The sequence below is a fragment of the Sturnira hondurensis genome, unplaced genomic scaffold, assembly GCF_014824575.4.
Source record: "Sturnira hondurensis isolate 20B ecotype Veracruz unplaced genomic scaffold, ASM1482457v3 Scaffold0005563, whole genome shotgun sequence".
Lineage (NCBI taxonomy): Eukaryota > Metazoa > Chordata > Mammalia > Chiroptera > Phyllostomidae > Sturnira > Sturnira hondurensis.
The window spans coordinates 1,915,229-1,929,248 of record NW_028078194.1 but is presented as its reverse complement, the minus strand read 5'-3'; the positions used below and the strand labels follow the sequence as shown (position 1 = coordinate 1,929,248).

At 34.9% G+C, this 14,020-nt stretch overlaps 1 protein-coding gene across 9 annotated transcripts in view; it reads right to left on the bottom strand.

The window, feature by feature from the left end:
* The window catches only part of KIF20B (kinesin family member 20B), a 79,362-nt gene that overhangs the window by 34,492 nt on the left and 30,850 nt on the right, over positions 1–14,020 (bottom strand). For 8 of the 9 annotated variants that reach the window (XM_037047313.1, XM_037047312.1, XM_037047318.1 and 5 more), the window contains exons 19-23: positions 13,571–13,690; positions 9,492–9,642; positions 3,534–4,740; positions 2,403–2,541; positions 277–396 (exon numbers count right to left, since the gene is read on the bottom strand). In XM_037047313.1, the coding sequence (XP_036903208.1) occupies positions 277–396; positions 2,403–2,541; positions 3,534–4,740; positions 9,492–9,642; positions 13,571–13,690 (1,737 nt within the window). The remainder of the gene's footprint in view (positions 1–276; positions 397–2,402; positions 2,542–3,533; positions 4,741–9,491; positions 9,643–13,570; positions 13,691–14,020) is intronic. The other variant, XM_037047316.1, reaches the window with a different exon arrangement.

Sequence of the window (14,020 nt, the reverse complement as noted above, 5' to 3'; positions counted from 1 at the left end):
AAAAAATAAATGTTCACCAACATGCCTCACCACGCGTGATGCTCCTCTCGAATACTTGGGTAAGGCGGTGTCTGCCAGATCTCCCCAGGGCAAAGTTACTATTTTTTCCTTTCCCTACTCTAATCATTAGAAGCAAAATCCCTATTAATTTAATTTTAACTAATTTGTTTTTCAATTGCAGAAAAAGTCCAAAGAGAATTTGGTATAAAGAACTGATTTTTTTAGACACTAAAATATACAGATTCTACTTAAACAATTATTTTAAAAAACTGTTACCTTGAGTTGTTGAATGGTTCGCTGTTTCATATCTATTTCCTGAGAACACTGGTTTTTCTTTTTCTCCAGTTCATTAATTTTAATCCTTAGTAATTTTTCTTCATCTCGCATTAGAGATACCTACAAAGTAATGATTATAAAACAAATTAAGCATTTCTCTAAATATTAATTGCTTTTTGTTTAAAATTCATGGCCACTGGTTCAAAGATTCATGTCCTTAAAAACCTATTTGCAAGTACAGATTCTAACATAGTATAAGATACAACTTCAGATTATTACAATATTTCTTAATACTCTAAAGGAGAATGCATATGAAGAAATCACTTTCCTCTTACATTTTAAGAATCTCAAACTCTGTATGCTCTCAGAAAAGAATCAACACAGCATCTTGGATGCAACAGCAAAATCATCATCATGGGAAAACTAAAGAAACATTCTAGGGGGAAAATAATGGCTCACATTTCCAAGGTTTATTCAGTAATGTAATCCAGCAATACAAGAAATTCTTTAAAAGTTAATAATGGCACTTAGAGGGTAAAAATGGAACAATAACACGACCAGAGGGCACCCAGGCGAGGGAAAGTTCATTGATTTTTTGGTATTAGTGGCACCTAATTCTGCAAACTTGTTACAGAAATCAAAAGCACTATGAACTAGTATAAAAATGTTCCAAGACAGAGAGAGAGAAACAAAGGTCATCAACACACACCTTTAGACAATTCCCATCATGCCAATCCTTCGGATCTCAATTACTAAAGAAAATTAATTTTTAAAGCTCCCCCTCATAACAAGAATGAAGATGCCACAATAATAACAGCTCTAATTGTTTGGTTTCAGGAGATTTTATGTTCCTTTATAGGCTTTCGGTATGTTCCAAATACATAATAAAACTTCATTATTTCTTTTGTAGGCATACATTAAAATTTCTTTTTATTGGCTTATTTTGTTTAAAAATACGGGACTTCCAGTAATAAACAACATCCACATGGATTTTACAGATATAAATTGTCAGCCAATAATAAATATGGAGTATGTGCTGCACCACGATGTACACAGGACTGCCTCAGTTTCCATCTTGGCTCTGCCATACACTAGCTAAGTGATCTGGACAAGTTTTCTCTCTCAAAGTTGTTTCTTTATGCATATAATAGAAGCTAAAAAAAGTTCCTACCCCTAATGTTTGTCTGAGAACTAAGTGAGATGATATGTATAAACGAAAAATAAGCTGCTATTGTTATTATTAGCACTGACATTATGCATCGTTTAATAGAAAACACTCTTAATACCCATCATTAGAGTAATGATGAATGGTCGATTATACACTTGGTTGGGTATCATCCCATAAAGCAAAAGTTCACCAGTTCAATTCCAAGTCAGGGCACATGCCTGGGTTACGGGCCTGATACCCGCATATTTAACTAACAATGAGAATCACGAATAAAGAAATCCTACAAATTTCTTTTCAGAGCATGTGTGAGAGGCAACCAGTCGATGTTTCTCTTCTTCTCTTTCTACCTTCCTCTCTCTCTAAATAAATAAAAACTTAAAAAAATTTTTTTTAGAAAACCAAGATATACAACAGCATTTATAGGATGTTTTTCTTCTTTACAGGAAGAGAAAGGACAGAAGGCAAAAGAAGTAAAAAGGAAGTAATTGAGAACATTCAATGTCTTGCAGAGAAACTTAATGCTGCAAAGGGTGGAAGGCTTTTTTTCTCACTGTATATTACTTTTGTATACTTTGAATTTGGAATCATGTGATTGTATTTCTTATTTTAAATTTAAACTATAATAAAAGCTTGCTACAACTGCACTGCATACTCTCCTAAATTCTATCTGCAAAATAAGTTTTTTACTTTTGGGGGAGAACTTGAACTTAGCATTCCTTAAGAGAAACAAAAAATCTGAATCCTACTATACAGGGCACATATTTTTCTTAATGTTTGACATTCTTCAGCTTAAGCTGACTAAATTTTCTTTTGTGAAGTACTGTTCTCATTATTCTAAGAAAAAGTATAGAGTTGACAAATGTTCTGTTTTATCCTAAAATTAGTGTCTAAACTTGACATTTAAGGAAAGTCATCTTTATCATTTAGATTGGATATATTGCTTTTCCAATAGCCTTACCTCTTTCTGTACTTGATCAATCTGCTTTTTAGCATCAGCCAGTTTATCTTTCAGCTCAGCATTATCTTCCTCCTTCCTCTGAAGGTCTGATTCCAGACTCTGGATAAGACCAGAGCGTGCAGTGAGCTCCTCTTTCAATCTGTAAAACACAAACCAGTTTTGTATAGTGACACACCGTTAATCACTTAGGATCACACCTGTGCGATAATAACAATCTGCAAAATTACATCTTTCCACAAATGTAGAACATTCAAACCATGAATGAGTCTGTCAGAGAGGATTTTAGATTTTATAAAAAGATCTTTTCACACTATCTTTGGTTCCACAAGTTTATATAAACAAAGTTCAATTTCTTCACTCATCATACATGCTATAATTCACCAGATTAAGTTACGCCGACCTAAGTCAAGTTCAAGGAGTTCATCATCACCAAGCCCTTATTATATGAAATGCTAAAGGGACTTATCTAAGAAAAAGAAGATGAAAAATATTAACAGTGAAAGGACAGCAAACACACAGTTATTAACAACCACACCTAAAACAAAAGCAAACCAAGAGGACAGCTAGATCAGGAGTGGAACCATAGAAATGAAGAACACATGGAGGGTTAGAAACAGGGGGGTNCCAAAAGTAACCTTTCTGCTCATAAATCCACCTGCACTCCCTGCTGGAGTCTGGCCTCTCCTGGTTGCAGGAAACCTTGAAGTCAGCACCTCTAATTGGGAGAGGGAGAAAGGCTCTGGGTGCACTCACCTGCCCCTCTAACCTGCTGCCTAATTTCTTCCTAGCAGTTAGGCCCTCCCAGCAGGTGGCCTTGTTCGCTGGGTGGCAGCATTGGCCCCCAAAGAGTGTGTTCCTTGGGTCTGGGGCCCTGCACCCTTTGTCTGGCTGCAGCAGGGACTCAGGGCTCTTATTAACCACCCCCAACGCCTTTTCTCGGGTGTTGATCCCGATCTCCGGGATCAACACCCGCAGGTGAGAGACAACCACACAAAGATGTTTCTCTCCCTCTTTTTCTCCTCCCCTTCCCTCTCTCTAAAAATAAATAAAATCTTAAAAAAAACTTAGATAAGAAAATCAACAAAATGAATGCTTTGCATATTTTAAATATTTGAATAATATTTAGCTTACTTTTCTTTCTCTTGCCTGTTGGTTTCTTCTTCTTCCTGCTTTGATTGAAGTGAATGCTTTGCATCTTGCAAATTATTTGTTAATTGTATGATTTCTTCTTTCAACTTGATTTCCCTTTCATTTAAATCTTTGGTGTTTTTGATACAATTCTGATGATTTAATTCAAATTCCTTCAGATTTTTTTCTAGCTCCAAGATGATAGACTCTTTTTCCAAAATTTCTTGTTCTAACTTTGCTAAACCACTACCTTTAACCTTCTGAGTTTCTAAGATTGCTTCAAGCTCCTTGATTTTCATTTTACAGGAAGCAGCATCTTGTGTAATTTCTAAAAGTGCTCTACTTCCTTCTACTACTTGCTGCACTTGAACATCAAGACTAACATTTTTTTCTTGCAACTCTTCTTTCAGCTGCTGTATAAGATTTTCCTTTTCTTTTAGTAGGTCATCTTGGTTTTTATTCTCTGTTTTTAGTCTCTCGTTTTCATCCCCATAGTCTTTTACTTCTGCTTGTAATTTTTCAACTCGTTGTTCCAGTTCCTGGATCTGATGACTTTTTTCAGAGGAGGCCTTTACAATCTCCTTACATTCTTTCCAAATGGCATCGATACTCGAGTAGAAAGAACTTTCCCTATTGAATTTAACCTGCTTACTTGCCAAGTAATCATTATCCAAGTGGTGTAACTGTGTACTTAGCAAACTACCCTCTTGAGAACCACTATCCCGGAGATTGAGTAAATCTATGTTTGAGATCTGAGAAACTGAATCAAGGTTTCGTAGTTCATCTATTTTTGCTTGCATTAATTTTATTTGTGAAACGTTATCTTTGATGTTTATTCTAGCAATTTCTATCTCCTCTGACAATTTCATAATCTTTTCCTCCTGTTCTTGATTTATCCCTCTCTGCACTTGTAACTCAGAAACTGCATGGTCATAAGTTGACTGAATTTGTTGCACATCTACACTTAAAGAAAAGTTCTTCTTTTCAGAAAAACAAAGTTCCTCCTGCAAACCAATAATCTGTTTACTTAATTCTGCTTTTTCTTCCTTTTCATTTCTAAGTTCATTCTCAACAATGAGTAATCGTGTTTTCAGCTCTTCATCATCATTTTCTTGTAAAACTCTGTTTTGCTCATCTTCTGAAATGCTCTGTTGCATTTCTTCATTTCTCTTTTGGTGTTCAGTGGTAGTTAAACTAACATGTACAGGTCCTTTAAAAATTCAAAAAATGGTTATTAATCTGGCAACCTTAATAAAACCAAAAAGTAATCAGATAAGCCAAAATTCAAACATATAAAATATGTATGCAAACTCTTAATGAAAAATACAAATAAGCTACTGAGTGAAAAGCAAAAGCAGGTGGTAAAAGATACTCCTACCACAAATCTTTATCATCATTATAATATAGGACAGAGGGAAAGAGATTACCTAATGAGACAAAACAGGACAGACATCCGATATCCTAAAGTACAATGTTAATAGCAGAATGGTGGTAATCCTGTATGTATATCAAATATCACATTTTGTATTTTAAATATATTGTAATTTGTCAATTACTTTTAATAAACCTAGAGAAAAATCAACATTTTATACTTTAAATACAGGGTTTATAGTTGTTTGTATGGAAAGTAAATAATTACACAAGAATAAACTTTTGCCTACTCACAACTGTAAGCCTACTTTTGCCTACTCCTGTATGATGTCAATTATACCAAAATAAACCTGAAAATAATCCCAGCTCTCTATTTGCCCCACTGAGAATAGCCACAGCCCAGAAATCACTGCACAATAAAGAGATCTACCCCTTCTTACTTCATCCAAATGTTTATCCAGTTTTACCTTCCTCCATGTATATGCAAAAACAAGCCATATTCTAAGTTTTTACTTTTCAAATACTATCCATATTCTTTTCCTTCACCCAACTGTCTAAATGCTTTTGACCAGCTATAATTGGGATCCCAAGATTTCTTTTCTTAAATTCAGACTAATTTTAAAAGCTCATTGGACAAAGCTTTACTATCTGTAATTTGCAAGGTTGTCTCTTGCCTCGAAGAGAATGGAAGACACATTACCCACACTGCAGAGCCTCACTTTCTTAGATTCTCAGTTTGCTCTAAGGACTCCAGATACTCTGGAAACTTAAAGAGCTGCCTGTCTTTACTTTTACAACAAACCTGCCCACTAACTCATAGATTTTTTTTTTAATAATCTTGAACCAATTTATTATTTTTTACTGGACTGTCTCCCAGCATCTTACAAAAATGTGGCAAATCATCCAAATGTGAAATAACCTGGTCTTCTCCACTGGTTCAGACTCCTGTTCTCCTTTCCACTTAATGCAGTTCGCTGATTATGATATTTTCACACCTATGAATTCATCAGTGGAAATGACTGAGAAAACTTAATGATGATGCAAAGAGTCTTGGACTTTTATAATTGACATGTTAATAAAAATCCTCTTACTCTATAAAGATACAAGTTATTAAAATGTCTGAATCCTTTATTAGGAAAGAGATATGGGGTATAAGCAACCTAAAAGTGATAATTACAAAAAATTCAGAGCTCACAGATAGATCCTGACTATCATGAGTGAAGAGATTTGAATCATGCATACTATGTAAAACATAGTACCTAAATTCTGAAGTGAATACAAAAAGCTTCTGTGATCAAGTAATGTTGTTGTTTTAATTTCACTATATTTCAAGAACCAGGCCCCAGCTGGTGTGGCTCAGTGGACTGAGTGTCGACTTTCGAACCAAAGGGTTGCCGGTTCGATTCCCAGTCAGGGCACACACACAGGTTGTTGGCCAAGTCCCCAGTTGGGAGTGCACGAGAGGCAACCACACACTGATGTTTCTCTCCCACTCTTTCTCCTTCCTTTCCCTGCTCTAAAAATAAATAAAATATTTTTTTAAAAAATAAAGAACCAGGATACACAGAGTGATCACTTTGTAAGTTATATAAGTGACTAACAACTATCTTGTACGCCTGAAACTAATAATTGTATGTCAACTGTAACTGAAAAAATCTTTTTAAGTAAAAGAAGAACCAGGGTATAATTACATAAGAGAAGGTAAATCAAACTAATTTGTTTATACTTGATTTTTTTCAGATTTTTGTACTATTTTTTCACAAATTTTTAAATGTTTTATATCAAAAGATTTACAGAACCTATTCAGGATAGCCTTGTTAGGGGGAGTTAAAATATGAGTGTAGCAATAAACATAGGAAAAACTTTAACACACCTACAGTTTACTTATCAAATGTAAACAATTGAGTGCCCAGTTGGTTGGAGTGTCATCCTGTGCACTAAAAAAGACTGCAGTTTGACTCCCAGTCAGGGCACATCCCTAGCTTGCAGGTTCCATCCCTGGCTGTGGTGTATATGGGAGGCCCCCGATCAATGTCTCTTCCTCACAAAGACGTTTCTCTCTCCCTCTCTCCCCACCCCCACTTTTTCTCCCCTGCCCCCTCTTTCTACATATTTATATCTCTCCTTCTGTCTCTAGCTAAAATCAATACACATATCCTCTGCTGAGGATTTAAAAAATATATTAGAAAAATAAAAAGTAAGCAATAAAAAACAAATACAGTTAACACTTTAATTCAATATTTACACTACATACAACCTATACTTTATACAGCTTACTCCTTTTTGTTGTTAAAAGTTAGTTTTGATTAAAAAATCACAAGTAGACTGTACCATACCTCTGGTTTGTCTTCTTCATCTCTATCTGAAGCCTTATTTCTTTGACTGTCTACATGACTGCCAGTTTCCACGAAGTATAGATACAGTGATCTCAAATGAGTGAGTAAATTTACTTTTACAAAGAAAAGGCTTTGCATTCCCCTCTAAGAACAGAAAACATGCTTCCCATGAAACTGTCTACTCCCTACTGTTCTAGTGGTTATAGGAATCACATATGTTGTTCTGGAGATTTTCTAGGAGCAGGTAGAGGGCAGAAAAGGTGGTTAAATCTACAATTTTCATATGATCCTTTGAGTAATCCCTATAATTTCTAATAACATACAAAATGTAGAAATAGCCAAAGTGGTTGTGATTTGAAGAAATAAAAATTTGCTATATTGGCCCTGGCTGGTGTAGCTCAGTGGATTGAGCAATGGCCTGCGAACCACACAATCGCTGTTCGATTCCCCGTCAGGGCACATGCCTGGGTTGCAAGCCAGTTCCCGGCAGGGGACTCACGAGAGGCAACAATACATTGATATTTCTCTCCTTCCCTTCCCCTCTAAGGATAAATAAATAAAATCTTTTTAAAAAATTTGCTATATTGCCCAAACTTACTCAAATCTCCTCACATCCAAATTATTTAGCTTAGGTTTTATTTGTTTCATGTTTTTTAATTTTTAAAGCTGGGAACAGTGAAACAAGGAAGGGTAGGTTTGGCTCGCTAGAAACATTACAGGACAGAAGTGAGCCAGGGCAGGGCTGCTGTCAGCTCACTGGAAAGTCAGAGAAAAGAAAGCTTTGGAAACAGGTTCTATTACCGCCCTCTGCTCCACTGGCTACAAGTTTCGTGGGACCCTCAGAGTTTAAGAGAAAGAAAATTCACTGGAAAAGGAGATTTGAGTGGGCATGACACAAGGAGGACATACCACTATATTCTTCTTAAAATATTCTTTATGAATGGGTTACCTTTAGGGTTGGTCATAGTGTGTATATAACACTTACTCCTGGTCACTTCCTAGTTATCTAGTCTCAACTAGTCCGGACACTGACCAAGATGAATGAACGAGAATAATAGTGCTATAGAAACAATAACAAGGTCATCCTCCCTGTAGCAAAGCATCCCTCCTTCAATGGACAACAGAAGGCATAGGTACTAGTCTCGATCTCCTATATTAGCTCACACAAGGACTGTATATCCTATAAACAATTTATCTAATACTATATTATCCTTTAAGGCACCTACCTTTAAAAACAGTCACTTTACTGAGATGTTTATTATATTAGAGTATTGCCTAATTGTTGTCATTCTTGACAACTCAAGACATAGGTATTATTTATTTTATTTACTAATAACAAAAGTAAGACTTAACTTACCCATTTCTGTTAAGGTGAAGCAGCTAACCAAGTTTCTAAAGCTATGTATTTTCTCTTAGAAAGCCCCATCTCCCTGCATCATACCACAAAACTTTTCCAAAGAAATGATGAATAGCTTAGAAAGAATGTAAATGCTGGTATACTCTTCTACATAAAAAGGGAGATAAACAGCAGGCACCCACTAATTTTTTTGGTCGATACAAGAACTCTAGCACAGTTGTCTTTACTAATATTTTTAGCTCAAAGTTTTCCTGCCAAATGTCCTTTTCTCCAAATGAATAGGAAATGCAAAGATAGAAAAAGTGTGAGAGATTTGGGCATTAAAATGTACTAACCTTATGAAAATAAAAGTAATTTTTTTATTTCAAAGAAAAATGCCTGTTTTTTTTGTTTTGCTTTTATACTTTTTAAACTATTTTAAGCAAAGAAGTAAAAGGATTAAGGCACGCAAAAGCAACAAAAGCAGAGCCCTGGTGCGGCTCAGTGGATTGAGCACTGGCCTGTGAACCAACGAGTCGCTGGTTTGATTCCCAGTCAGAGAACATACCTGAGTGGCAGGCCAAGTCCACAGGTGGGAGCGTGTGACAGGCAACCACACACTGATGTATTTCTCACCCTCTCGCCCTCCCTCCCTTCCCATCTGTCTAAAAATAAATAAATAAAAAGGTGATAAAAGCATAATACCTAAAAATATATTTATTATAATAACAGCTTTAAATTCATCCATCCTCTAAAGAGTTCATAACATGTTAACATAAATATTAGTGACATTTAGATTTCCTCAGGTTTTCTTTGTTTTTTTCAGACAAGTAAAATTTCTTCCATTTGCAATTTTTATATTTACTGGTTTAGAATTAAGTTTTCTTAAAGACCTCTTGTTAACAAATGAAGTAGTACCTTTCTTTGCTGGTGGGTCACCTTGTTCAAGTTCATTTTCATTTAATCTTTTTCTTCCTAAACAAGTTTTAGTTTTATTGTCCTTAGGCATTTCAACTGTTTCATTACAAGCCAACTTATTGTTTATTATTAAAGATGTACCAGCCTCGTCCTAAAATAAAATAAATTCTGATTAGTTCACATACCAAAAGATACAATAAAAGTAAAAACTATGTAAATTATGTTTCAATAGTGTATCATAAAAATTTTATTTTAAATTTGTTGGAACAGTTTTCTATGTTATTTCTTAAGACTCAGCCTCAAATAAATGATGGCTCTGCAAAGGAGTAATACTAACTAATGTGTGCATGCACTAAGGACAGAAAAAACTTGCTTTCAAATCAGGTAAGCATGTAGTTTCATCTAAAATGTCAAAAACGAATTCATCCTTAGATTTCCTAAGGTGATCGGGTGGATTAGACACTTGTTTGGGGACTTCTATAAAACCCTAAAATATGCCCAAGTCACACTTGTAATGTGCTTTGAAAAGAAGACTACAAAAACAGTAAGACAAAATTGTTTCTTATGCTTTTACTTAAAAACTTGAGGTCCAACTCTACAAATTTAACAGTTGTTATATTTATAACCAATGCCTCTCAAAGATAAGTAGTGTTATCTCACACTTCAAGAACTCCCATAAAAAGTTCTGACCTTAGCCTCCAGTCTTTGTATATTCAAAGATATACAGTCTACATACAAGTTTAAATGTGAGTTTTTAGTTTATCTGAATGATAAAAATCTTGTAAGGTAGATACTATGCCACCTAAAAGGCTAGCAGTAAGGAGGTGCAATACAGTACTGTCCAGAAAAGAGTAAGGGTAAAAGTCAGCAGTTAAATGCAAGTCTATAAAATAATCCAAGTTATGGTAAAGGCAGGGACATATACCTGCATTTTTCAGACCATAAGACGCACCTAGGTTTTAGAAAAGAAAAAAATATTGAAGCAAAAAATGTGGTAAAATATTAAATAAGATAAATAACATAATATTTCACCAATGTAAATGTAAACAGAACTCAACGGGGATTGGGGCGGGGGCGTCTTATAGTCCAAAAAATGCAGTATATAAATTCCTGGTAGCAACTCATGTTGGAAAAAAGTTTATGAAAAAAATAAAATGCCATTTTACATTATAAAATCAGTAAGCATTTTATTCTTAAAAGATAAAGAAAAAATGATTTTTTAAAGTAATAAAGTCGTGGATTATTAATAAAAGCAATGTTTTTTGAAATATCCTTAAACAAAAGATGTCACAAAAAACCTCCATGCTTTCTCACAATCAGTACCTTCACATCACCAACAAATGACAAAACCCTAGGATATATGGATCACGCCTTTGACAGAGGTAGAGAGGTTTCAGCTCCATGGCAGATTCAAGCTGTCTCCCTCCCTCAGTCTTAGACCTATCATAATGACCTGATTATATTTTTCGCCTTCAAATTATACAATCTTCAGCCAAAAATCTTTCCTCCACAGCCCACAGATGCTGAAAGGACTGCTCTCTGCCCCCAGGGTATGCTTGTTTGGAAGAACAATAAAGAACCATCATTCAAAATAAACTTTTTCATTACTAGCATCCATTTCAAGACCAGTTTTGAACAGTGATCCTAGATCAACAGTTAATTAGCACAGTCAAGTTTCAAATTATTTCATATTTGTTTATTATGTATTTATGTGAACAATTTAGCACTGTTATCAGCCTATCTTAAAAGTTTATTTATAGGCAAGAACTACTAAATTAAGAATACTGCTTATTTTATATACATGTTACCTTTTTACTACTACTTAAACTTACTAACGCAATGTGGTATGCAAACATACTACAGAAGTAAACATAATTTCCAACAATTTTCTTCAAAGTTATAGTCACCAGAATGATGTCTCTGGCTTTTCTTTTTCTTGTTTTTATTTTCCTTCACCAAACCAAAGGTCAGACTGAAATTCCAAATTAAGTGATCAGATCAAACTAATTAAAAATACTGAGAGCCTTAAAGCCCAACAATTCAGTTACTGGAAAAAGCCCTGGCCCTGGCTGGTGTGGCTCAGGGGACTGAGTGCTGGCCCGCAAACCAAAGGGTCACTAGTTCGATTCCCAGTCAGGGTACATGCCTGGGTTGTTGGCCAGGACCCCAGTAAGGGGGATGCGAGAGGAAACCACATGTTTCTCTCCCTCTTTCTCCTTCCTTTCCCCTCTCTAAAAATAAATAAATCAAAAAAATCTTCTAAAAGAACAAAGTCAAGCCCAAAATGTTTACCCACCTCATTTCACAAATCAATTTCTTCTCAATCTCAACCACCACTACCCAACTACCCTAAATCAAAGTCCTCATAAATCCCCATGAACTCTTTCAAGAGGCCTTTATCTGGTTTCCCTACCTCCAGTCTAATTCCATCTCAATGCCACCCCCCAAGTTTCCAAAAACATCTACTCAAAAAAAAAAAAACCAACAACTTTGCTACTCACCTTAGAATCAGTGACTCCTCATTGCCTACAGGATAAAACCCAAAATCTTTAGTGCACTATTTGTAGTCCTTCCGCCATCTTACCCAATCTCCTGCTACTCTATCACCTCACCTTACTTCAAACTTTCTTCTTGAACAACAAGTTACATGTACTTTCCCAACTCATAGGCTTCCCATTTCCACGACTTTGTGCATTCTGATCCTTATACCTGAAGGTCAATTTATCTTCTTGTCTCTTCTGGCTACAAACTACACCCTCCACCTACTTTAAACCAGCTAAATTTTAACCACCCTTTTAAAAAGCGCAACTTAATCATTTTCATCTCCAGAAAATATTCCATAAATGCCCATTTAATTCTCACGTTCTAGCATATACTAACTGCCCCTGCACATTTCTGTGTTTATGTGATTATTACTGTGTTAATGTGATTTTGCTCTTATTGGGAAGTTGTTAGGAGGACTAGGTTTTAATCATTTATATAATTCCCAGAATCTAGTATAGTACCTGGCACACAGTAGCCACTCAAGTGTTTCTGTACTGAAATAATCATTTTACGTTTATCATCCCTACTCTCCACCTTATTACAGTGTTCCTCCCAGCTTGGGTATAAATAAACAGAGAAACATATGCCCGCTAAAAGAGACTAGACAGAGTGTGCTACTCTTCCACAATGCTTATGTACCCTTGTAGTGTCCCAAGTCCACCCACTGTTGAGATGATTCAGAGAATGTTGATGGGTATGGAGAGTCTGACTCTCAAGATACAAAGGAGGATCAACGGTCACATTTTATAACATACCACTCCTACTTCTTCTGGTAAGAGAAAATAGACGCAATAGCACCTCTACCCAAGAAGAGATGTCTAGCTATTACGTTACTCAGTCTATTACATTATTACCATGCATTTTACCATTTCTACTTAAAAAATAACTTGAAGCTTACGGTAAAATTTATAAACACAACCAAACCAACCATTTAAAAGGAATTTCTAAAGGAATTAGAAATTTAGAAAAAGGAATTTTCTAAATTTGTATTTATGAAACTTTTAAAGGCTTTATATGCCACTGTAGATAATGTAATTTTTCAAAGAAAATATCCTAGCTATACAGCATATAAACATAATCTAAAGTGCATATAATAAAAACTAGTCTCTAAGGAAAAAAGACCTTATTTTACAAATTTTTATTTACGACTCTAAATATAGATACAGGTATATAGATAAAGAGATAGGGATCTTCATGATCTGCAGATATCTGAGAGTATCAGAGTTCCTTTTATCCCAGAGCTCCCCTTGCAACCAGCTGAGACTTAAACTTGCAAGGGGTACAAATTCTTGCAAGGGGTACAAATTCTTCTCTTCTCACATTCTTCTATACATGTTCAAAGAAGCCAATTCCTCTTTTAAGTCCTCAAAAATTCAGATTCATAGAACAGTAAGCTGAATTCAACACCAGAATAAACAAGTCAACAGTCTTAGAAAATCAGTCTGTTATTTAAGCTATTTTAAATTATTTTACTTTGAACCAAAACATACTTTTAATGTAATTTATAATGCAGACAAATAAAGTTAAATTCTTACAATGCTTTTAAATGTGTCTTCTACCTGAAACTTTAGGTTCTGAAAGTTGTTAATAGTATCTTCTTTTTCACCAATTATTTCTTTCAACTCTTGAATTCTTTGATTCTGCATAATTATTTTCTTTAAAAAGAAGAAAAGACCAATATTTAGTAAATAATTACTCAGTAATTTCAGTAATGTTTTAAGAAAACTAAAATGCAAATATGCAGTTTTAGAATTCCCTTAAATTTAATGACTAAGCAAAAATACCAGGAACCACACACTACGTATAGCACGACCTTATTTTTGCTTAAAAAATAACATGTTTACAAAAAAAAAAAAGGAAAGAGAAGCAATATAGAATATTGGATAAGAGGAAACTGTAATCAGATTCTGTGTTTAAATGCTAGTTTCTCTACGTTCTAGTTGTGGGACCCTGGGCAAGTTATTTAATGTCTCTGAACAAATAAA